The sequence below is a fragment of the Sander vitreus genome, chromosome 17 (genome assembly GCF_031162955.1).
Source record: "Sander vitreus isolate 19-12246 chromosome 17, sanVit1, whole genome shotgun sequence".
NCBI lineage: Eukaryota > Metazoa > Chordata > Actinopteri > Perciformes > Percidae > Sander > Sander vitreus.
Genome location: NC_135871.1, coordinates 27,778,921 through 27,805,517, shown reverse-complemented (window position 1 = coordinate 27,805,517; position 26,597 = coordinate 27,778,921). Strand labels below are relative to the sequence as shown.

The following is a 26,597-nucleotide window of genomic DNA, read 5'->3' as shown; positions in this document are numbered from 1 at the left end:
TGACTGCAGGAGAGAAGCAAGAACAAACAGGGATAATTACAGTGGTATCCATTAGGTCCCCACATTATTACTTGATAGAATAGATGATTATATCTGGAATGTTGTTGTTGTTGTTTGTTTTGTTTTTGTTTGTTTTGGGGGGGGGGGAGTTTAGGCCTTTATTTGACAGGACAGCTAAAGACAGTAAAGGGGAGAAAGAGGGGGAATGACATGCAGCAAAGGGCTGCAGGTTGGAATTGAACCCTGACAACTGCTGTAAGAACTGAGCCTTTGTACATAGGGCACACGCTCAACCATCTGGAATGTTATATTGATGAGCCAAATTAGCAAAATGCATGACACAGCTCAAGTGTCAAACAGAAAGTCACAGACCTTTTACTGTAGCTTCTGCCTTCTGAGTAGAGAGATGCCAACCTTTACGCATTGGTTTCTGGGGATGGAGCCTATAAAATCAATAATCTAAAAGAAATAGTAGAAATAAGTCTGTGGATGGTTGCTAGCTGGCACGGTTGCCATGCACAGGAGAGCAGGAGAGAGAGCAAAGATCCAGAATGATATACAACACGATGCTGTGCCATTTTAGAGGTGCCTTCATCTGCAAAATCAAGTAACGGTGAGTCACTTGACCTGAATACAATCCCAATGATCCAATCTTGTGTGGGGCTTTTCTGTCTCCCATACTGACTAGACCCTAAATGCTGTAACTAACACACAACAGAAGGAAACAGTTTAACATCATCATTAAAGAAAGCCAATATGTTGTTAATCTTTATTTATATAGCTCAAAAAGCAGTAGTTATTAAGTCAGAAATGATACACAAAAACAACACGTCCTCATGCCTAAACGGAAAGGTGTAACAAAATGACAGGTCGATTTCCAATGACTCACAAAACAACAAATATGACCGTTCTAATAAACGTAACAATTTCAGTTAACCTGAGGAACCTAAAGCATCGTATACGATCCAAAACGGCACCTCTGATTCATATTTTAATCATTTAATAACCGTAATACTTACAGTTTTCCGGATTTTTGCAGCTAAAAGCCAAAGAGTTAGCCATCACGCGGGTGTCTTTGGTGTCTTTCCAGCCTTTACAGGAGTTTTTCTAACCAGCCTGGAAGTTGATACTTTTTTCGGAGTTGTTGAGCAATAAATCCAAACTCTTACATCCTAGATTTATCCACTTGAGGTCCATAATTGATCACGTTTTCGGTCATATCTGCATCTAGCTCCGTTGTACCGTCTAGCATAAATCTCCCATGATGCTTTGCGAGATTGTGTTAACGTTTTTCAACCAATGGGAAGGCAGGTCCGTCACACAAAGACTATGTAGTGGAAAAGATAGATCACTTCAGGGAATCTGAGCGAGAACAAAGACTATATAGTGGGAAAGATAGGTCACTCCAGTCTATTACCGTTCTACAGAGAAGAATGTTTTGAGATTTGGCTTACATTTGGGCCTTTTTTGAAGAAATGTAAATAGTTTGTCCTTTATATGAGTTATAATGTTCATTATGTTTATTTTTGCACTGCATGAAAATAATATATATATGAAATATATAGGAGAACTGTTTTAGACAACACAAATGCTTGTGTAGCATTGCTGTGTGTCTGATATCAATAAATATGACATTATTATTTTGATTATTGGCATAAGTGAATGTCATGAGGGCAAAAGCGTCCGGACTTTTTTTGAAAAAATGTATGTATTTTGTCAACTGTATAAGTTATAATGTTTATTTCTTCACCGTGTGACTCCTACTACATATGAGAACTGATTTAGACAGGAGATTGGCTTAGCTTTTATTGCTCTGCGTGTGATATCAATACATATCTGTGAGATTCATGTTCCGTTTTATTTATTTATTCGTCTTTAAGACTTTACAACCTTTTTTAACATTCAAGTGACCTCACTGCAGCACGGATATTCTAATAGCCGAGTTTTCCTGAAAAAAATGATGTTCATAGATGACAGTGGACAACAGGGTTGATGTTTTACAAGCTTTTTTAGAAAATAAAACCAGACGGACCAGATGTTGTCAAAAATCCTTTAGGGCTCACGTTGCGAAGCGGAACTAGTTACGTTTACACAACACAAATACTTAGGTTTGGTAAACCATCAGGGATTGGCTTAAAATTTGTCCCGTAAAACTATTAAAATGATGACATAACGGCATCACGAACAATCAAAAAGTCAAAAAGTGAAAGTTGACTTTTGGTTTCACACAGGACACAAACCCTGGTTTCCTGAGTGAAAGTCCTGTGTTTGTTCCCATCCACCACCCCAACCTGCATCCTTAAGCGGAATTTGGCACTTTTATACTTTGTCACCTCACTTCCTCGTGGCTCGTTTGCTCCCGCGATAAGTACTACAGCCACGAGTCTCAATCTAACAAACAGAAATACGGGTCCTTATGAGCTGCTTGCACAATCGACCTGTACAGTCGACAACATACAAACTCATGGACACCATGAGACGAGACACAAAATGTGAAATTAGTAGATCATGAAAAAGCCGACTCGATTCTTATAAGATGTTATCATCTTTTGTCTACAGCTTTAGACTGTTGAATGATATACATTAAAACAGATTTGATAAGGCATTCAAAATGATTCAGATTTGATATTGCATTCAGATGTGATGTGAAATGTGTAATCTAATGTATAATACATGTGATGTAAGGTATTTTCATCGGCATTGTCCTGTAGTAGAAGTAGAATGAGGTTTTGGTGCTGCAGTATTTGTAGAAATTGTAGTTATAATACTAGCAGGACATAGAATATTAGTAGGAGCCGCATTCACATTCACATTCACATTCACATTAGCAGCCAGTTTTTGATTATGATCTCCAGTGTCAGAATGGAGCTTGCAGGGATACAAAGCCAATCCAAAGAGAGTGTGCTGGAGTTATCACCTAGAGAGTAATGAATTTCTCCACTATACTGGCCAGGGGACTGGATGAGGCTGAATACTTAGCGCTATTTATTTGGCGAAACCTGGAAGTGCCTCGCGAATACGATCTGGGCAGAGAACAAGAAGGAGCGGCGAGACCTTATGGGCCAGGCTGGGCTGACCGACAGACAGACAGATTAGCTGTGGCAGCGGGCCTATCTGCACCGAGCAGGTGTGCTTAAAACGAGCCACTGGTGTATGTTTTTGTGTATGTGTTCATGCCTGTGTGTGTGCGTGAGGAGAGAGAGAGAGAGGGGGGGGGACAGGTAGTATCATATTTCCATGATTCATGATTCCATGAGCTCGTTGTTGCCCACAGAGCTATCTTGACACACTGACATTTTGTTTTTTGTTTGGCTGTACAGTCAGAGCACGGAGGCCTGTTCACATACATCTATCTGTGCCATGCCACACCGGGCCAAGTATCTGCAATGCAGTGGCTGCCATTGCTTAACTCTGCTGCCTCTGTGCAACACCCCTGAGTCCACAGAGACAGATTGAAATGTGCATACACACACACACATACACACTCACACACACACAAATGTAAGAAAACATACACATGCAGGCAGCCACAAGCATTGGATTGAATTGGACAGCTGCTGCACCTTTACTCAATGGTGGAGATCATTCCTGTAAATCCCATCTTCTCTCTCTCATCTTCTTTCCCTAACCCTCCCAACCCCAGCCACTTTCTTGCTTTTCTTTTCTCTCCTACCCATCCCTCGCTCTATTGACCAGCTTGGCCACGCTGTCTGTCTCCCATTGATTTGAATATAGAGTTCAACGGGAGAGACACATCTCCCAGCAAGATGTAAGAACAAGGATTTGTTCTAAAAGCAGACAGGCAGGCCGCCTCCCTGCAAGTCGCCCATTCTTTCTCCTTCACTTTTCCTGCGTACATCATAAGCAGGTGGCAGAACAATTTTGATAAAATGTTCGTGGCTAAAACTTTCCACTTAAAGCTTGCGTGCAATTCCCCAAATTCTTAAATGCTTGCTTTTCATCTGTTTTGATGCATGGTCACATCTTAAATAAATAAGAACAACTTCAATAGAGGTATTCAAAGTGATTTTAAAAAGACATCACATCACAGACTGGTGCTCTTTTCTCAAAATAGCCCTGGTATCTATGAAGGTGATTTGGTGGATATTTATTGGGCAGCAGAGAAGAGAGGTGTGCTGTTATCTTTATTGGATCATGCTGTGCAATAATGATACCCTCACTCCACCATAGCCACCCTGTGTGTAACTGCAGCTACAACCCTGCTTCAGGAAACTGCCATGGATTCTCTGAGTGAGGCTGTAAGGAACAGTAACGAGAAATATAAGTTGAGAAATAGGATGAATGACAGTGTCACAGTAAATCAGTGGTGGGGGCGGATTTCTTTGTGAAGACCAATTTGCATTTCAAGCCATCATGGTGAGGACGTTTCTCCATTGTGAGGACATTTTGGATGGAACTCACTGCTTCAGAGGACTGTTTGAAGGTTAAGACTTGGTTTTAAATGTTAAACATGAGGTTTAGTTTAGGTTACGTCTAAGGTTTAGTGGTTAGGGAATGCCAATGAGGGTCCTCTTTTTGTTTGCCTTTTAATTCAATTCAATGTAGGAGTTATTATGACATGAATTATTGTGCTTCTTTACACATGATGGTAAGGAAGCTTCACCAGGAGGAAGAAGCACACAAAGGCTCACACCACCTCTCATCACACGCTCCTCCGTTAAGGTAGGGGTTGCCAGTGGTAGCCACGTACCATACCCATGCACCACAGACGCGGTCAACAGTAAATCTTACATACAAGGTCTGTAGTAGTTTCAAGAAAAATGAAGCATTTGTTTGAGGCAAACTGCTGTCTCTTTTACTGACTATTACAGGACAATGGTCAATGTTAAAACATAAAACAGTAGCACGAATAGAGGGGAGTCATAAAGTCCATGAACTGAATGCAGTTTATTCATCTCGATGGTGTTTTAAGCCCCCAACGTCTCCTTCCAGGCAGCGCTGGGACCACTGACTTCAAGGCACCTAACCCTAACCCTAACCTTAACCCTAACCCTAACCATATCGCACTAGCATTAGGCAATGGTTATGGTTGCTGCCTGGCAGGAGACGTTGGGGGCTTAAAACACCGATAAACGTTTATTCAGCGACATCACCTTGTTGGTTAGGTTAACCCTAACCCTGTTTTAACCCAAACCTAACCCATGTTGCTATAGCGACCATAAGTGTTAATACCAGACTAAGTAAGGCTATGATAACAACAAAAACATCCTACATTAAAGTGTTAATGTGAGCAATGGTGAGTTTTTATTGCTTATGAAATGAACCTTTCAACTGTAAGAGGAAGAATGTGTTATTTATTCTCTCAAATGTTACATAGTCTCACTTTCAGTCCAACTAGATTTTGAAATCCAAAATGTAGCCTAATATAGTATCATACTAGTTAGTATGTCCAGTGAAAGGTATCTGTTTAACAAATTCAGCAAAATTATATTTTACTTGTTTAACACTGTAAATATATTTACAGTGTTAAACAAGTTAATAACCGTTAATAAAGTTAATAAAAGTCCTTGACAAGATAGCATTTTGGATGACAAGCTATAAGACCTACAGTGTACCCTACAATAAGGCGTTATGCCTGCAGTAAGTGAAGAGCCTGTCTGTTCTGACTACAACTTCTAGACATTGAGCAAAAAATAACACTTCTAGCATACAGCATGTTGTGCTCCTGGAAGGAATGGATGTAGATTCTCTCTCAGCTATAATATAATGTGCAGTTGTGTGCTTTTTCTTCCACTCACTTACACACACATAGACACACACATACACACACACACACACACACACACACACACACAAAGATGTTAATTCCTTTAGATGTATATGATAGATGCAGAATCTAGCAGGGTATGCATGTGTATAGATATTTATTTTACTCTGTTGAGAAAGAATGAAGAGGTGCCCTTGCTTTCAAAAAAGGAAATTTGCTAGTGACCCTGCTGTTGCAATGGAGGGCAGCAGGAGGGCATTAAAAGATACTGGAACAGTGAGTGGGAAGGAAAAGAAACGAAGGGCAGAATGAGGGGGACCAGCACAGAAGAAATATGGGCTTTTTGACCTTTTTATTTACAGAGGCATTGTTTGCTGAGCAGGCCTGTGGTGCTTTCGAAAAGTCTTTTTTTGATTAGCGAGGCTCCAAACTGAGTGAACTGACCCAGAAGTATCTAACTGGCAGCCAAGATAAAAGCCTGTATAATTCTTTAAATGCTAAGAAAAGGCGCTTCAGGGTTTCCTTCCCTATCTCTGTTCGCCGAGGAAACCCAGCATCATCATTTATAAAAAGAAAAGGAGATATAACTGTATTAGAATTATGTGTCTCGTCAGAAAGCAATGCGCACCAAGTTCTATCCCTCCTATGGATTTTGCAGTTTGATTGCAGTACATGTGTTTTGTTTAAAACGTTTTTCAGAGCCAACAGAAAATCTCTTTATCAATCTACATTATTTCATAACTTGTGGGACAACTGGATGCTGAGACAATAGCGGTCAGACAGGTGTGAGACAGTTGGTATATTAACAATGTTTTGTGGCTAGGTGGTCTCGGTTATCCAAAAACCCAAGTATGAGTGCTGGTTAATGAGATGAGAAGTGGTTTTGACTCTCTTCCTACTATTCAAATGAGATTTACTTTAGTTTAAATGGCAACATACACAAGCCACATTCCACAGCCTTCTTACAGGCAGCAGAAGTATTCAAGTTGCAGTAGCCAGGGTACAGTCTGTAGGCACAGTTCCAATTCAAGCAGCAAATGTGAAAAAAATTGCTGCCTCTCTGGAGTGTTGAAGCCGGTAAATAGGACAGTGGCTCATTGTAAAGCGATAATGAGCATCTTGAGCAGGCGTGTACAGAAAACAATTGGCACTGGTGTTTCGACATGTCATACACTTCTGGAAGGAGCAGCCACACAGCAGACCAGTAAGTTAATTAGGAAGAACATTTTTCTACATTCAGCCACAGTTGATTACTAGCTAAAGTTCTTTAACTACATTTGCTGCCAGGTGAGGTCAGCTGTTACCTTTCATGCACTGAAAGTTGGATAAATAATGTTAGCAATGTAAGAAATGTAAATGTACAATCACTCAACAAAGTTTGGAGAGGCTTCACATGATAATTACCCTGTGCACAAAGTGAGGTCCATAAAGGCATGTTTTTCCAAGTTTTGTGTGGATCAACTTGACTTGTCTTCACAGCCCCCTAAACTCAACCTTTCTGGAGGCTGTGTTTGCTGTTGGTTCTTTTAATGATAAATCCTTTCAGATGAGACACACGTCCTCATACCTAAACGACAGACAAGGTTGTTGCCAATGACTCCCAAAACGACATATATGACCGTTTTATTTAACGTTGTGAAACGGTCGCAGTTTTAAACACATGGTTTATAGTTTAGGCAACAAAACTACTTGGTTATAGCCAAATGTAATTTGCAGCCAGGGTCAGTCTAGCAACTCTCTGTTGGCTCGCGAGCTGGAAAAACCAAACTCTGGAAGACTTGGAGTTAAGCTTTTCTTTGAGAAAAGAACAAAGAACGACACTGAAGTCATTCTTAAAAAAGGAAGATGTGTTCGGAGTTTTGCCGACCGGATACGGCAAAAGTTTAATCTATCAACTAGCTCTGCTACCTTCTTCGTTGCTCTGGTTGGTTGTAGCGCCATCCTATTGAGTGTAGAGGGAATTTGAAAGACAATCGTTTATCCCGCCCCTCGGATTGAGCCCTGCCAATGGTGAGTTCCCAGACCCAACATCTTGATGTGGGTCTGGCTTCTCAGGCTAACTTGGTTAGGGTTTAGGAAAAAGATCATGGTTGGGGTTAAAATGAGTAAGTTTGTCACAGACGGTCTTGGCAAGTCTGCCTTGTAGTTAGGGTTAGTGATTTAACTACATAACGTACTAACATAGTTACGTTGGTTAACTTCAAAACAGTCAACGTTGACTATTGGATTCACACAGGACACAAGCCGCAGTCTTCAGGGTAAAAGTCCTGTGTTTGTTTGACCTATCCACCACCCCCACACCCTCCTACCCTTCTCCCTAAATAGACTTTGGTGCTCTTTTTTGCTTTCTCACTTGACTTTCTCCTTTGCTCCTGCCATAACTACTGAGGTCGCTGCTAACAGTAAACATTCATACTGGTCTTAAGAACACACACAGTCAACCTATATGGCCGAATATTTGGTGAGGATGGTTGGGCAAATTTTTGTCCCAGCTGAGGTTTGATTTTAAAGTTGCCAAGTTCTTCCTTGGGCGGTGCTTCCACTACAAATTGAAAAGCACCAACACAACTCTTGGGACTATTGACTGAAAAATGTTGCCTGTATGAGTCAGTTCTGCCACCTTCATCTGGGTTAAATGGCTCTGTTCTCTGTTTGTGAACTGCTACCCCTCTACACCACTACTTACATCGCAAACATCTACCACCTGATACAGCTAATAGCCCTTCTTTCTGCACCAGAAAACACCCTGTCCTTGTTTTGCTTGTATCCTTTCTTCTCTAGTCCCTGTGTCTCTGGTCTTTCTTCCTGCTCTCAAGGCCAATCAATAATCAGGCAGGCCAGAACCATCCTGCCAGAGACCTTCACTAGCAGTTAGCATGGCTGCTTGGCTGGCTAGCAGGCAGGCAGGCTGGCTGGCTGCCTGTCGGTCGGTCTGCCTCTCTGGGGGAATGTCATCCGTGAAGGACGCCATTACAGGCTTGACAGGCTGTCACGCTTTAACCCCCTCAAACCCATCTGTGCGTTGGTACACATGCATGTAGGTGGGAAAGAGAGTAGGGAGGAAAGTAAGCAAAGATGAAGAGGTGACTGAGAAATGGGGAGAGAGGATGTGACCTATCTGATAATCCTAATACAAATATTCTAACATTTACTGATTATTGCCTAATTAGTGTTTTGTTAGCTCTTGATAAAATATGACTTGAATTGTGCTTAAGCACATTTTGCTGAAGGTAATTAATTTAAAAAATATATATTGCAATGCCAGCAAAGAAAGGCCTCATTTGGACCAATTTGCAGATGTTCTTTTCTGGCTAGACTGCACAATTCTAACAGACCAACAGCAACATTTTCTGCACTAAGCATATTTAAACATTCATTTATTCAAATTATCTGTGAAAAATAATGAGACAGGTTAGTTTCAGAAAGCCATTGTCTTTGGTTTGTAGCTCAGTTCAACATAACACAAAGAAAGGTACAACCACAGAGACCATTGTCCTATATGACACAGATAAGTAATTACTGTGTTAAACAATAACAGAAATTGGAGTTATGAATAGGAATTGGCAATGTCATCTGTGAAAATATATTTTCAGAAGTCCATTAAGTTAATAATGTCAACTTAGAGAAGGACTTTCAATTGAAATTTTACTTTTCAAAAGGTTTCCAAAATTCTGCATGTAGAAGGAATTGTGGAGGGGTACTGCAAATCATTCACTAATATTCTGGAAGTGTCTTCTCGTAGAGCATTTTAAAAGGAAATATTTAACTTGCTTGATAAAGTGTTTGTTGACGAGATACTTCGGGAGTCGGGACCCATTGTTAGCCAAACTCAGGACTCTCTGGTGAAAAGACAGGGGAAAAAAGTATTTATACTGCTTGCAACGTTTATCGGTGTTTTAAGCCCCCAACGTCTCCTTCCAGGCAGCGCTGCCTGGAAGGCACTAGGATTAGGCTAGGGTTAGGGTTAGGGTTAAGGTTAAGGTTAAAGCAGTTACACACCGGGCCGATTATCGGCCGTCGGACTCTGGCAAGGTCAGTGACTTGAGTCTGTTCGGTGTGTTCCTTGCCTTCGTCCGTTGGAGGAGCTGTCGGCCTTCATTTTGACCGACCTGACAGGGCAGTCGGGACTCACTCGGAAATGGCAAGCGGGATGAGCGTGACTAAGCCTCTCAAAATCTGACGAAAATCTTTTAAACTGACCTTTGCTGATCTGAAATGAAGACAGATTCAGCAACTGCACGGCCTATTTCTCGCTTAAAATGTTTTCAGAAACACGTTTCAGTGAACTATTTTGGTACAATATGAGATCGTATTCTGAACAAGCCGCCATGACAGTCTGGCTTTGAATTTCTGGAGAAAACAAACGTTCGTGGTTCGTCCGATCAGCTGTCGGTTTTCATTTTTTGGGCGACAATACAGATGGCAGACGCACGTCCTGTGACATCGACACGTCTAGCGGATCTGATCTAGCATCTACTTCAGCCTGAGCCCTGTCACGGCCCAGCTGGCCCAATTTTAGATTGCTACTTGTTTTGTAAATGCTTAAATTCAGACTGTATATTCCCCTGCGGATCTGGATTTACAAAACGGAAGAACGATAATTAAATCATGAATATTGCATCACCTGCACCCAGCAGTGGTTGGATTCATTTTAGTGTCGATCTCCTTAGCATATAAGTGTTACATAAATGCCTGCTGTGTTTTTTTTCCATTACAACCAAGCGGCGCCTTGATGCAAAAGTAAAAATCAGCAGATTCCTTATTCCTTCCTCATTTTCTTCCTGTAAGCAGAGAGAGGGAGAAAAGAGAGATTGAAGTGGAGGGTTATGTTATCCAGCGTCAGATGGTTTATTGATCCGCTCTCTCTCTCTCTTCACAGTAGGGTGGAGTAAATTGTGTGTTTTCATCTGCAGTGATTGACATCTGCCTTCTGTGAGCAACATTTTCTAACTTGCGGTGATATTTTCAGCAGACAGAAAAGATTGTTTTTGCGGTCGACTCTGGCTCTCCCCTCTCAAAATGACACAATTGCTTGAGTGCGTACTCCGTCTGAGCTGACAGGTGACGAGTGTTAAGCTAAACAACCTAAAGTGCATTGTGACAACTCTGTCAACAAAGAACAAAGGGAGAGGACGACAAATGGCGCTTCTGTCAATTAGCGCCAGGACAAACAAAACCGCACAGCCCAGTCCAAGCATGAAATTGTGTCTGGAGGGAAATCATTTATGTTTGCAGAGCAAGTGCTAAAAAAACACAGCAATACTTTGTAATTCTGGCCTTTGTTTGAGTTTCTCTGTGTGCAGAATGCGTGGCTCTGCAAGCCAAATGTGCCATGTCAGGACATACCACATGGCATTGTTATATTATGAGAGTTCCTTCTTAGTCTGGAGCGAGCAAAGGCAGCATGACGCACCGACCACACAGCCTGCCCTGTCACTCATCAGCTCCACTGCCCATGTAACACCACAGAGGGGAAAACGAGGCTCGTGGTCAAGAATTCAGTGAAAGCAAAAAAAGGATAGTAATGCATTTCATTTTGTATCAAATCGGCACTTCATCCTACAATACATTGTCTTGTGTTTTCAGAGCAGGTTAGGGATTCATCACCAAACGTAAAGTCACCTGAATGGGAATAAAGCCTCACTGTTATGAGGCTGATGTCCTTTAACCCTTTCTATTGAAAAGCAGTTACTGTAGCGGAAAGAAAAGCTAGAAAACGCATCGTCAGCGCCAGCAGTTGTTGTTTTGAATGAGAGAATTTGAATTAAAAGTGTTGACTTGCTCAAAAGTGAGTGAAGAATTGTTTACACAACCCATTACTAGCTACCGCTTTGATTAAGACCCTCTTGTCGTCATATCCAACCTGTTGACATCCTCTTATAAAAACACGCCTCGCTGTTTACTCAAATTCTGACCTAACTTTCGCTCTCACTTCGAAATTAGTCCCCCAACAGCCAATTACCAAGGGTTGTGTAAGATCCCCGGAGCCCTGTCACCACCAAGCATCTCATAATCTAACCCACACCACACACACACACACACACACACACACACACACACACACACACACACACACACACATCATACTGCTGATTAAAGGATCTGAGAGGGCAAACTCAAATAACTCGCCTCTCTTCACCCATCCATTCCCCCCCAAACACTGCTCAATAATAATATCTCATTATCTCTTGATTGAGAAAGCTTCAGTTAATTTGGATGTGTCGTCCACACACCATCAAATGTCGACCTAATACAGCAATCCGTACTAGTGGTAATAACAGCATCCTGCGAGTACAACAGATTTTTACTCACTGAGGCGTTAAGTTCTGGCTCATCATCCCGCTACTTTAAAAAACATAGCTGAGGATCGGCTAATGAGAGCCCTTAGCAGACTCATTTTTCATTTGTACACACAAAAGAAGCCGTCAGCAGTCTGGTCTGGTATTATTAAGAACATCATCTGTGGTGCAGATCTGATTTCTCCACGTCTGAAAGCCATACCCCAACCAACTGCATCTCAGGCTTTCAAAACCCTGCAGATGGATGACTGCCCATGAACTCTCTACAATCTCTACATTTTCATTTATCTTTCTTGTTTTTCAAAATTATCTTCAACAAGCACATAAAAATGCCCCGAACGCCATTACTTGCACCATTGTTTTACTGTTATTAACGTCATGTCCATATTTCCTCCTAAGCAACTGGCACTATACTTATTCATTTCAATGATAAGATCACCCATTAAGGTACGCTGAGCAGATTCCCTCAGAAGTGTGAACTGTCCTCATTCAGCCATGCATGTTGTGATAAATCGCTGGGAGAAGTCAAGCTCTCCAACAGCACTACTGTGACCACGGAGTATTAATCACAGCAGGACAGATTATTACCCGTCCTCCATCCATCTTTTGCTGGTGACATTGCAGCATCTAAACAAACAATAGTGTGTTGGTATTGTCCACAACGTGCAGTATGTTATGAGGCAGTGGCAGACACTCGTTACGGATCCTCGGATGGAGAGTGAGTAGCCTCTGCTGGAAAACTGACTTGCTGTACTTTTTTTTTACTGCTGCAATTTAGGATGATATGATGATTTATTTGCAGAATTGTAGGGGTAAAAAGACAATATTGAAGTTTGAGAAGTAATAGGGCTGCTAGAAGACAGTGAGATGAATTAATGCTTTCACTAACCCTGATTGTTGCAGTGCGAATGCATTCATGAAAAAAAAACACGTTATTTACGGGTTGATTATGAATAATGAGAGTTTCTTTTTGTCCTGCAGCATCTCCAACTGTCCCTCCGCTGCACTCGGAGCATTTCAAACCCTGTCATGAGAAGGACCTGGCCTACTGCCTGAACGGTGGCGAATGCTTTGTCATCGAGACGCTTAGTGGGCCTCACAAGCACTGCAAGTAAGTGACGATCTGCATTTTTTGTTGGTCTTATTATTGAAATGCCTCCTGTTCTATTGAATGTTTTCCCTTTCTTCCTGCTCTTGATTTTTCTCTTTCTAAGAGAATCCAGAGGAACGGTCAGGATGTGGCTGAGCAACCCGTTCTCACTCCCAACTCGTTGTATACTGACGTTTGGTCAGTGGCTTTCAGCGTCAGATACCGACTCAAAAATCACCCTTTAGTGTCTGTATGGCACGCACAGGGCAAAGCAGCAGCTTGACCACGGCGCTGTAAGATGTCGTGGTATTAAGAGCGACACAAGTAGTATGAAAGACCGAAAATCCCAGTTGGGGTGGTGGATGGGTCGAAGAACACAGGACTTTCACCCAAGAGACCTGGGTTCATGTCCTGTTCTTGTCCCGCGTTTCTCTGAAACGTACATTTTGTAACCCCTCCCACGATCTTTTCCTAAACCTAACTGTCCCATTCTTGTGCAGCATCCCGACTCAGATCGTCAAAAAGTGGGGCCAAGAGTCCCGCCAAGCGCGTCTAAATATGACGCCAAAGGGCTAGATGCGAGCCCTGAGAGCGTTAAAAAGTGACGCCAAGAGTCCCCACCAAGCACGTCTAAATATCACGCCAAAGGAGACTTTTTGCGTCACGAACAAACGCCAAAGGCACCTGACCAAGCATCACTTTTTAACCCAATGGGAGTGAGAATGTGTTGGGCTGAGAGTAGTTGTGTAGTAGTTGTGTTATGGCTGCCTTGTATCTTGCCGAGATGAGACTTTGTTAGACATTTCGGATTGGATGGTGTTTGAATATGATTATTCGATTCAAGAACATGTTTAAAGCTATTTGGACAATATGAAATGTACCTTTATGTGTGTTTTTGCTGTATGCTCACAGAATAATTTTTTTTTATTTTTTATTTATCCTTTGTAAAAAAAGGGGGAAAAGAATGTACTTTTGTTTTTGGTCATGGCATGTGTATACATTTGTGAGATTAGGTATATTCAATGTGACAATTTGTGTTAAAAGTACATGCTAAAATGAATGAATGGTGAATGAATCAAGGAATAACACTTTAGTTAAGTGGTTTTTCATCGCAAATCTATCTTTTGAATATCAATCACTCATCTCACTCACTGTATGTTTGTGAGGTGGCTCTGAAAAAGTTTGCTTGCTCCTTCAGGGAGTAGGGTAGCTTTGTTACAATTAATTTTAAGAGTGAGTCATTGCAATAAAAGTCATTCAAATCAAAATTGTAAAACTAAATAAATCTACTTCCCTGCCATTGATCTGCATGTTCAAACAGTCATAATTTCTTCACTAAGATCATTACACATTTTTTTCCATCTTTTGCTATCCTGCAGCTGTGCTGGAAGCGTATTTGGAAAAGTATTAGTAAATGAATGTTTGTTTGGAACATACCAAACATATGGATCAACAGCTGAGAGGTGGATTAAACAGATAAATGTTTCTATGGAGATTTTGATCCGTAAAGAGTTTTTTTTTCTCATTACTCTGCGTCACTGTTAGAATCCGTAGTAACTGCTCTAAATCTGTGTGTGTGTGTGTGTGTGTGTGTGTGTGTGTGTGTGTGTGTGTGTGTGTGTGTGTGTGTGTGTGTGTGTGTGCCTTCTTTGTCCCAGATTTGAGAGTAGAGCTCATGGGCACTTAGCCTCTTCAAATGTGGGGCCCTAATTAAGTCCCAGAACAACTTCTTCCCAAAATCTAACCGCGGGACTTCCACCCGACCTGTTTTTCAAAGGGCCTGTTTTGCCACCCCCCCACACACACACACACACCCCCGGGGTGCTAGTATTCATATTCAATTATGCGTGCACAAGTGTGTACAGTGTGATTGTGTGGATGATGATGATGATGATGATGAGGGTTGGGTTTTGGCTCAGCAATGTAAGTGATACAAAGTTGAACACAAGACGCAATGGTGCCGGTGCACGTGAACACACATTCAATCATGATGTGCACACATGCACACAGGCAACCAATGTGTTTACATCAGAGGTGGGAATCACCAGAGGCCCCAGGATACGTTATCATCGCGATACTTATGTCACAATGCGATATTATTGCGATTTTAAACAAATTGCGATATTCTGTGATATATTTTTTTTAACCTTTTTTCCAACTTCAAATGATGTCCCTAAAGGAAAACTATTTCAACATTTGCTATCTAAAAAGATACATTTCTCTGAAAAAGGTGATTGTATTATTCTAATACCAAAAAGTTAAATTCTAATGTGCAATTTATATAATTAAAGATCGATACGTTGACACAGTAATGCCTCGGAAAATATCGCGATAATATGCTGTATCAATTTTGTTTTCCCACCCCTAGTTTACATGAAGACAAGAGACCAGAATCCTGGAAGAAATCCAGTTACAGAGGAAATGTGTTGATGTTTGTTGAACTGTAAACCTTTTTAGGTTTGGTATGAAATCCACTTGCATGCTGCAGGAGCAGATTTCCTCCCTATCCCTAACTTTATTTTGGAACTATATTTGTTTGAGTTGGATCAAGTCCTTGATATTCTCTAAAATCAACACAGACTGGGTATCTGCATACAAGTTGGCGCAGTTGTAGGTGCATATAGTGCACTAGGGCTGGGCAATTTCTCGATATTATATCGCTATTGTGATATGAGACTAGTTATCGTCTTTAATTTGGGATGTCGTAATATGGTAAGTCTTGTCTTTTCCTGGTTTTAAAGGCTGTATTACAGTAAAGTGATGTCATTTTCCAGACTGTTCTAGCTGTTCTATTATTTGTCTTTACCCACTTAGTCACTATGTCCACATTACTGATGATTATTTATCAAATATCTAATTGTAAAGATATTTTGTAAAAGCACCAATAGTCAACACTACAATATCGCCGCAATATCGACATCAAGGAATTTGGTCAAGAATATCATCATATTCATATCATCAATTTTTCCCCATATCGCCCAGCTCTATAGTGCACCCAGTCATACAGTTTGGGCGGCACACAGACTATGCTTATACAGTCAGGTCCATAAATATTGGGACAACGACACAATTCTAATCTTTTTGGCTCTATACACCACCACAATGGAGTTGAAATGAAATGAACAAGATGTGCTTTAACTGCAGACTTTCAGCTTTAATTTGAGGGTATTTACATCCAAATCAGGTGAACGGTGTAGGAATTACAACAGTTTGTATATGTGCCTCCCACTTTTTAAGGGACCAAAAGTAATGGGACAATTGGCTGCTCAGCTGTTCCATGGCCAGGTGTGTGTTATTCCGTCATTATCCCATTTACAAGGAGCAGATAAAAGGTCCAGAGTTCATTTCAAGTGTGCTGTTTGCATTTGGAATCTGTTGCTGTCAACTCTCAATATGAGATCCAAAGAGCTGTCACTATCAGTGAAGCAAGCCATCATTAGGCTGAAAAATCTAAACAAACCCATCAGAGAGATAGCAAAAAACATTAGGTGTGGCCAAATCAACTGTTTGGAACATTCTTAAAAAGAAAGAACGCACCGGTGAGCTCAGCAACACCAAAAGACCCGGAAGACCACGGAAAACAACTGTGGTGGATGACCGAAGAATACTTTCCCTGGTGAAGAAAAACACCCTTCACAACAGTTGGCCAGATCAAGAACACTCTCCAGGAGGTAGGTGTATGTGTGTCAAAGTCAACAATCAAGAGAAGACTTCAACAGAGTGAATACAGAGGGTTCACTACAAGATGTAAACCATTGGTGAGCCTCAAAAACAGGAAGGCCAGATTAGAGTTTGCCAAACAACATCTAAAAAAGCCTTTACATTTCTGGAACAACATCCTATGGACAGATGAGACAAAGATTAACTTGTACCAGAGTGATGGGAAGAGAAGAGTATATGGAGAAGGAAAGGAACTGCTCATGATCCAAAGCATACCACCTCATCAGTGAAGTATGGTGGTGGTAGTGTCATGGCGTGGGCATGTATGGCTGCCAATGGAACTGGTTCTCTTGTATTTATTGATGATGTGACTGCTGACAAAAGCAGCAGGATGAATTCTGAAGTGTTTCGGGCAATATTATCTGCTCATATTCAGCCAAATGCTTCAGAACTCATTGGACGGCGCTTCACAGTGCAGATGCACAATGACCCGAAGCATACTGCGAAAGCAACCAAAGAGTTTTTTAAGGGAAAGAAGTGGAATGTTACGCAATGGCCAAGTCAATCACCTGACCTGAATCCGATTGAGCATGCATTTCACTTGCTGAAGACAAAACTGAAGGGAAAATGCCCTAAGAACAAACAGGAACTGAAGACAGTTGCAGTAGAGGCCTGGCAGAGCATCACCAGGGATGAAACCCAGCGTCTGGTGATGTCTATGCGTTCCAGACTTCAGGCTGTAATTGAATGCAAAGGATTTGCAACCAAGTATTAAAAAGTGAAAGTTTGATTTATGATTGTTAATCTGTCCCATTACTTTTGGTCCCTTAAAAAAGTGGGAGGCACATATACAAACTGTTGTAATTCCTACACCGTTCACCTGATTTGGATGTAAATACCCTCAAATTAAAGCTGAAAGTCTGCAGTTAAAGCACATCTTGTTCATTTCATTTCAACTCCATTGTGGTGGTGTATAGAGCCAAAAAGATTAGAATTGTGTCGATGTCCCAATATTTATGGACCTGACTGTAGACATGACCAAATGAAAAATCCACACAGTTGGGGGGCTCTGCACCCAAAATATAATTTGGACTTTAGTGATACAAGATACTGCTCCCTGTGGATTGTTTTTTTGTTTTGTAGGAGCAAGTAGACTGACAGTGCAGTGAGAGGAAAGGTTATATTTGGCCATACAATTAGGTTTCTGCACCAGAAAACTACCTGCGCTGACCAGGTTTTTCAAAGTAGTGTCTACGCAAGTGTCTTTGCTAGTTTAAGACCGACGCAGTTGTCAATTTCCCGTCCAGCAAATGCACCTGCGCTCATCTGTGCGCCCATGGGCGCGCTGGTCTTAGGTGGTGGTGTGTTCAGGTGCATTCTTGTCGTATTGCTGTCTTGAGGCAGCGGGAAGTGATCGCGCCATTGACCAACAAAAACCTGGTCTAAAGTCAATAACGCAACATTTCATTGTTATTTTAACAGCAAATTAGTAAAATGCTCCTAGGCTCATGCACAGCACGCACACACTATGCTTGTTACACACACAGGGACGCGCAGCAGCACACAAACATGCAAAAGATTACAAATAAAAATATTACGGTGCAAATCCGCCATCATAATAGCAATGCGCCAAGGTCCAAACGCGCCTAGCTTTTAAAGGGAATGGGAGATGACACTCTGATTGGTTTATTGCATGTTACGCCCAAAACACACCTATGAATTAATGAATTAATGAAGACACTAAGTACAACCCTTTCGAACCATGCGCCCGGCGCACGGACCCTTTTTGTCGCTGTCAAACTAGCAAAAGTGGATTTGGACACGCCCTAAACGCACCTGCGCCACGTGCTTCACGCCGTGTACTTGGGTCATTAAACTAGGGCCCTCTGTCTGTCTTGTGCAGTGTTCAGTATATTGTCCGCTGTGTAATCCAGTCAAAAGTCAACCTAAGTCCATGGCACACAGTCTGTTCTTTTATTTCAGAAAGTGATGATAGTTGAAAGAGAGGAGGGGAGGCAGGATGAGAGAGGCAGAGAACAGAGAGAGAGAGCAGCAGAGAAAGTGCGAGGTGTAGGCGGACAAGGAGTCGGAGATGGGGGAGGGCTGTTGCCCTCCTCCTATGCTTGCTCCCGTCGCTATGACAACTTAATCTGTGGACAAGCGTAGCTGTTAAAGAGCGAAGGTTTGCGATGTACTTTACACTGTGATGGCCTTGAACACACTGTCTGTGCATGTTAATGTGTGTGTTGAAGTATGGAGGAGAGAAAAATGTGCACCGAGTTGATCTCTACTGCTTAATCGCGTAGCAATGAGCTCTCAAAATGAAAGACATGGACCATCAAACAATATGGCATCCGCTCTTAATTCCAATAACAGCTTGTGTGACCATATTGTAAAACTATGAAGTGTGTTTTCACTTTAAAATAACATTTAGAGTTTAGAAGGGGTAATATTTGCTAGTTTGGAAGTTAGGAATTGAACTAAGGTAATGACTCAGTCTGTTTGGAATCAAATCCCTTGTACGAATATTTTATAAACTGATGCACTTTGTGAGTGAGGCTCTTAAGTGACTAAAGGCTAGGAAATAAATGCTGAACTTCTACAATTAACCATAAAAGAAAAAAGAGAGGACACATTGTGTTTCAATTGACATGCTGTTAGACATTAATGTATCCTCATTAACAAAAGAATGACACATTTCACCCCAGGCACAGGATCAATGCGTAATCTGACTCAATTTGTGTTTACAACAAATTGAGACAAATAAGGTTGTAAAAGGGTGATCATTTGTGGCATTATTTGTCACAGAATTAATCACTTTTTATTTGCGAGATGAAGCTTGATCCTTTTTGCAATGATTTTTTTTTTCCTTCTTTTTTTACAAGAGTCGTAACTCAAGTATCAAGTGCCATTTTCTAACCAGTTGTAAAACAAGCGCCGAATGTCCCCCAGAGCGCTGTTTAGTGCTGTCGGTGTGCGACGGTTGTGTTTGTCAGCCCACGGGGACGGATGCAGAGAGGGAAAGGACTCAATGTGAGTCATAAGGCCTGCTCGTTCTCTCTCACACACACAGACAAAAAGACACGCACGTGTGTGTGTGTGTGTGTGTGTGTGTGTGTGTGTGTGTGTGTGTGTGTGTGTATGCACACATGCACACACACACACACACACACACCAGTGCTCACTGCTTCGGGCACCATAGTCAGGCATTCAATCATTAGTGCTCAGCTAACCAGTAAATTAGTCAATGTGCTAAGATAATATTTTCAGAACATGGCAAGAGGCCAAGGCATTCAGTTATAAAAGTATGTGATGCTGAATTTGATTAATTACTTCCCAAGTTTAGTGGGATTTTCCCAAAAAAGAATAGAAACTAATTATAGTTTACTGGTTCAAATAATGGCTATTTAAATATATCCCTTTCACTACTTGCATGAAGTATATACTCTTACTCTCGTTTCGATCCTTTACTTTTATATTCTGCGTCCTGCGGTGGCTCTCTGACTAACTAATCCACAGTTTTTTAATTGTCTCAGTGTCTCTGTTGAGCTCAAGGACTTGGGGATTTAGCTTTACCTCTTCTTACTGGACACTGTTTATTTAGTCTGTCTTTTGGAGGTGCGATGGATTCGATTTCTGGCCCGTTTATTATTCATTTCCTCCTGCCGGTGTGACTGGGCAGAAAGGGTCTTCCTCTGTCTAGTTAGAAACGTGGGCTAGCTGAGCCCATCTCATCGGTCTCTGTCAGAGGCTATTTCAGAGCAATAGAAAGGCAATCTCACCTGGCAGGTGGAGGTAGCGGGGGTTTGAAGGAGATCCCTGCAAAGCCCCGCCAATGAGACCTGGGTCTGACACAGACACTCTCTAGAGGGCAGAAACAGATATATGAAGCACACACACAAACACACACACACACACACACACACACACACACACACACACACACAGAGTGTCAGAGTTTGTGTGCTGGGAGCTAAGATGTTGGCCCAGACTGTGTTGCAGGTCGGAAAGTTGACCTCTCACCAACTGAGGGTCTTTTTCAGGAGGATATTGTTAAATCCTCCTGCAAGTCCAGGGCTGACTTTTTTTTTTTAAACATAAATAGTGGCGGAACGATTGCTGCTTTAAGGCTTCATGTGAGAAGTGTGGGTTTAATCTACAGCCTCTCATTGCACACATATCTTAAATTAATCAACAGTATCTGACTCAAGGATATTTGTGGTAGAAATGATGAGCAGCAATGTCAGAAAAAATGCATTACTTTCATGAGAGCATCTAACAAAGGCTTGAAACAAAAAGCACTGCTGCCCTCACTGACATTGTGCATGCCCAGCATGTGCTTCTCTAACTGCTTGCTTATTCATCCATCTTCCTATTTCATCACAGATTCCTCCTGCTAGAGTGATAGTGACTTCTGTACGAGCGTCATATTTTACAAAACAACATGTCAACATGTCTCCCGGCAACTCAATTGAAAGGTTGAAAACCCAAGTAGAAAGAGCTAGACAAGTGTTGTGACTTAAATAGCTAGAAAAACAAAGATAATCAAGTAAATCACTTGACAACAATGGTTCCTGCACAAGGTAAATAACAAGGAAGGTGGGGGAAGGTTGTGCAGCAGGCAAACCACTTATTTCTAAAGAATAATCCTCCTTCCCTCACTCACTATCCTCCTCATCCTCCTTCCTGTCTCGCTGGACTCCAGTTCCTTTCCTGGGTGACCTTAGGCTTTTTCAAAGCGTTCAGCCATGTACTAGTGCCACCAGATTGACTCACAGGTGCAACGAGCGGCTGCTCAGTGGAAAGCATAACATTGCCTTTCCCGATCATACACACATACACACACTGCCAAGCCAATTAACCAGAAGCAGGCATGCAATTGAAAACATAGCAGCAATAACACACATCTAAGCTGCCAGTAAACAAGGAGATTTAAAAAGAACAGGCACCTGAAGCATCTGGAAGGGAATGGCCTCATCCCATTGCCATACTAAATATTCTTAATATTATTACATATGTAGCCTATACAATATTCCATAGTATATATGTTTTACAAATGGAAAAGGAAATTATACAAGTTGTGCATCAACGGGCATCGAACTGTGACTGTGCTTTTTTTTGTTTTTCTGAGATCTTCTGAGAGCTGGCTGCCTAACCCATGTCCGAAAAGCTTCTACTTTTCAACCAAGTTTCACCCAGATTTAACCAAGACAACCAGACATATTTTGACAGCCAAATCATCAAATTAGTGCTATTAGGTTGTAAACATACTACATACTGAAAAGCTGTTCAAAAAATATCTAAGAAATAAACAAGAGTGAGAAAATGTCGCTCTCCAAGGTGCTGAATTCTCTAACAGTCTCTGGGCAAAACACACACATGTGAGTGTCTGTCACCCCAAGAGACCCACAACATCCCATCAGTGAGCATAACAGGAGTCAAGGAATATATAGAGAGGTCAGTGCATTCTGTGCATTATTGTTTCTGACAGAAGGAATCTACCTTGACAGGGAAAAGCCTCTGAGATGGGTGTGTCGAATGCTATCTAATGCTATATAAAGTGTTTGTGTGTATGCGTGTGTGTGTGTGTGTGTGTGTGTTCCTCTAAACAGCAGTGTAAAGGTGTATTATCATTACAGGAAGAAAAAATCTACTCAAGCCTACTTTTAGAAAACCATCGGGTTGCGGTTAAAATAGAAAACAGCTATTTTTTTCACTCGTTCTCTCGCTTTCTTCCTGGGTTTTTTTTTCGCCCTTACCCTTCCCTCCCTCTCTCTTTTTTCTCTATCTCTGTTGCTCCGTCGATCTCGCTCAACCCTCATCGCCATCTGTGCGATAATAATGGCACACCAGTGGGAGTTTGACTGGTGTCTCTCTGACAGTAATAAACAAGGCTGATGCCGTGGCATGCTTTCGAGGTGGGAGAAAATTAAACAGATAAGAGACCGCATATTGTGGCACGAAGGCGCCGCTTTCGGCAAGTGAATCCTCCAAGACACCAAGAGGAGCACTTAGCGTGCCTGGGAATAGAAAACAAAAGCTGGGAGAGAGCCAAGGAGGGAGGAAAATGAATACAAACCAGGAAACAGCCGATGAGAGGGCTTTTTTCTGGTGACACGGTGACTGAGAGAAGTTGAGTGTGAGCGATGGTGGCCAAACATCAGTATGTCCCTGTGAGGCGATTTAATTAGCACACAATGAAGGCTTAATGATCTCTTGGCAGCTCAGTCAGGGTGTTATATAAAAGGAAGTCATTGCAGTACAGAGAGATCAGCCATCGTCTTTCTGTTTTTCATCATCCTCAATGTTTTATATTCTTTTTCAAGCTATCTGAGCTACATCTTGTGCTTGAATAGAAAAGAAAATGCAACAGAGGTTTGTGATCTTGCTTTAAAGATCCAGATTCAGAAAACTTTATTGTCTGTCATGACAGAAAATCATCTTAGACGTGGCTTAGCATACTGTGCAAAAACAAACTCGGACAGTAAACATACAATAACTTATAAAAAATAATTTACCTTCAGAAATTATTGATACTATAACTGCGACTGTTCATCATTCCAACTGCAATAATTATTAGGAATCATATTTCTCTATATCTGTATATCTGTATAAGTATCTGTGTCCAAACCGGCAGCGATAGCTGCCGCCCACCAAGAGCCTGGGTCTGTCCCAGATTTCGGCCTAAATGGAAGTTTTTCCTCGCCACTGTCACACCAAATGCTTGCTCGTGGGAAATTGTTGGCTCTTTGTAAAATATAGAGTGTGGTTTAGACCTACTCTATCGGTAAAGTGTCTTGAGATAACTTTTGTTATGATTTGACACAATGAATAAAATTGAATTGAACTGAATTGAATATAAATCAACATACGTTTTTTTTTTTGTATTTACAATTAATTGAATGACTACCTACTACTACAGAGACTACATTGACAGAGCTGCCGACCTCTTTTAGCCCATTGTTTTTGGTTTTACATCACATTTACCGTTTTGGCTCATCTCACTGCTCTCATTAACTCATGTCAAGCTGCAGCATGCACCCAATTCCAGCAAAATAGTTCTAATTACCCCACTGTACATTACCTGCCGAGCACTAAATGGCAGAGAGAAGTACAGTCATTAGTTGTCTAAACACAACTCCAATTCTAATCTTGCTACTTTTTGCCTGATGTCGAAATAGCCATGTGTTTGCTAACCATAAACCCAATGTTTCTATCCAACTCTCAGATTACACAAAGCATATAGCTCATGTATCCCTTTGTATATCCAAATCCAGACCATGAGGACTCTCAAGCAATTAAAATATCATCATGTCGCCCCTCTCATGGGCAGTGCACTCACTGCGCACCAATTTGGGCTTTCATTCTGAAGTATCCTGTGTAAAACAGAGTTTATAGCTGTATGTGCATGACTTTTTTGCTCTCTGTGGAAACGCAGAGGAGTGTTTATATTTAATTAGTGTGTCATTTCCTATAATTGTTTGAGTTTTCTCAAGCCGACTTCTCGACACAATTTCCTAGGCACTCCAACTTCTCGCTTGTCATTGATCTATATTGACATCTTTGTTAGTTTTAATTAGCAAGATTTAACAAGATTTAATGCAATTGCATTAGCTCACTCAGTTTGGTAAACAGTACAGGGTATCCGATTAAGGCTCTTTCACAAACATACACATATACAGTATACTGTGTGTGTGTGCGCGTGTGTGTGTGGGTGGAAGAATACTCAACTCTCCTTATGACAAACATGATGTTGTAAATATGCTGATTTGGGAAAAGTGTGACAGCTCTGTCAAAGCCGTCATGATAATTCATAGTATAGGACTAGAAGCTTTTGTCTGTGGTTGGAGTCTGCGGTGTTATGTAGGTCTAGCAATGCACATAGTATGATTTTGACAGAAAGTGACAGGAAATAGAGAATTGGGATGTGCACTGCAGGTGATAATCCTTGAAAGCTTTAAAGAATTGCCAAATTCACCACTGTATAGAAATATTAGTACTGAGACTAATTACGATCATTATTCACAATGACGGTCTCCTGTGAATGACTCTCACAGCCCGTAGCATTTGGAGCCTGACTATGTCAACTGCAGGTTCTAAAAGACTGTTTGATAAAGAATATCCTAAAGCAGTCAGATAAAATACAGTAATTTAGTATTTCAATTTATAGTCTCATGATTCTACAGCAGAGATCGCATTTATTCTTGGCAGTAAAAATATCTTTTGCCAATAACACCAATAGTGGCCATCAAAGAATAAAAAAACACACTTTTTATCATTAAAATAATAAAGTTGGATCCAAATAAAGAACAAACAGTATTATGTAAACCAAAATTAGTTGTACCGAGAGAAGCCGTAGATAAATAAATTTTTACTTTTTCTATGTTAACTTGCAACATGAATTAGTGTGCTTGTTGTGAAAAGAAACAAACTACAGCAGCCATTTCGTATCAAGGTTATCGTTGCTGCAGACTTCCTGGTGAATGCCTTTTGATTGAATAGTATTTGAATACTGCAAATTGAAGTAGCAACAGTATACTATCAACGTAGACCTATTGTGATCACGAGCACTTTACAATTTCCTCGGGAATTTATTAACACCTTGAAATACACTTTTTCTTTTTTCCCCCAAAGGTTTGAAAACAAAATCCTCTTAGTCCACGCTGTCGGCAGTGTTACTTCACTGTACAAAGAAGCTTTTGGTCTGAATGAAATATGAAAACCCAAGACTACATGTTTGTGTGTTGTTTCTCTTTCTACTATGCTTTTGAAATGAGTGACAGCCAGGATGTACTTTATTACATAAATCAGTGATACAAATCAGTGAGCTGTGATACGGGAGCTCATTTATATTCCAACACCCACACAGTCGGCTCATCTTTAGGAGACTCATAATACATTTGGTCATGAGTATTTTGAGGTGTGCTGAGAGACATAATACGCATGCACACATGTTTGACAGCTTTGCCAAACCTGTCAGTGATGCCCTGAGGAAACAGAGAGGGAGAGGCATGACCTTATGGTGAGAGACAAAAGTGAAAGGCAGAAAAAAGAGAGAGAGATAGAGATAACTAGATGGGGTTATAGGGAGTGTTTGGCACATCAAAAGGTTGAGTTATATTCCAGCATAATTCTCTATGATGATGCACAAATACACACCGGATGTGAACTGCACAGTAACATTACATAGAGGTGAAGCCCAGGAGGTTAAGCTAAGGAGATAGGGAGAGGACAAAGGGGAAGACAGCAGTGAGGAAGTAGACAGTAATTTGGTGGTGTTCCTAATCAAGGCATCCCTTTCAAGTGAGCAGGTTTGATGTGTTAATAGGATGCAAATGTATGCAAATGATCGCTCCTTTTCCCTCCAAAACTCTGACTTGCATTGCATTGCCCAATCCTTCTGGATGGTGACCTCTCAATAAAAACAAAGAGCGCGCATTTTTTAGGACATAAAAATGAGGAAAAGTTTTTAAGCTGGCCACAAAGACACTGTAAATTTTGACGCCTACCTTCGGGAATCTTTCCCCAGCGACTGAACCCTGGCACAGCGGTGAATTTCAGCAAGCATGAGAGGGAAAATAAACGTCACAGTAAAAAAAAGAGGAAGGCGCAGAGTAAAATATGTATTTACATAAAGGATTGCTGAGAAAAGAAGAGTGACAGAGATTGAGAGAGACAGAGAGGGGGAATAACTGAAGACGAGCTGTGTCTGCAATACTAAGCAGGTCTGGAGTTCCTGTGCTACCTGGGAGCTATACCAGCGTACTGATGTATGGGGTTTTTTTTCACTGTAGTGCACTTCACTCAGAAATGGCAGCGG

General features: G+C 41.2%; 1 protein-coding gene across 1 annotated transcript in view; it reads left to right on the top strand.

Moving 5' to 3' along the window:
* nrg3a (neuregulin 3a) overlaps positions 1-26,597 on the top strand; it is a 402,653-nt gene that overhangs the window by 248,434 nt on the left and 127,622 nt on the right. Inside the window, exon 2 of the mRNA XM_078273801.1 lies at positions 13,009-13,138. Coding sequence (XP_078129927.1) covers positions 13,009-13,138 — 130 coding nt within the window. The remainder of the gene's footprint in view (positions 1-13,008; positions 13,139-26,597) is intronic.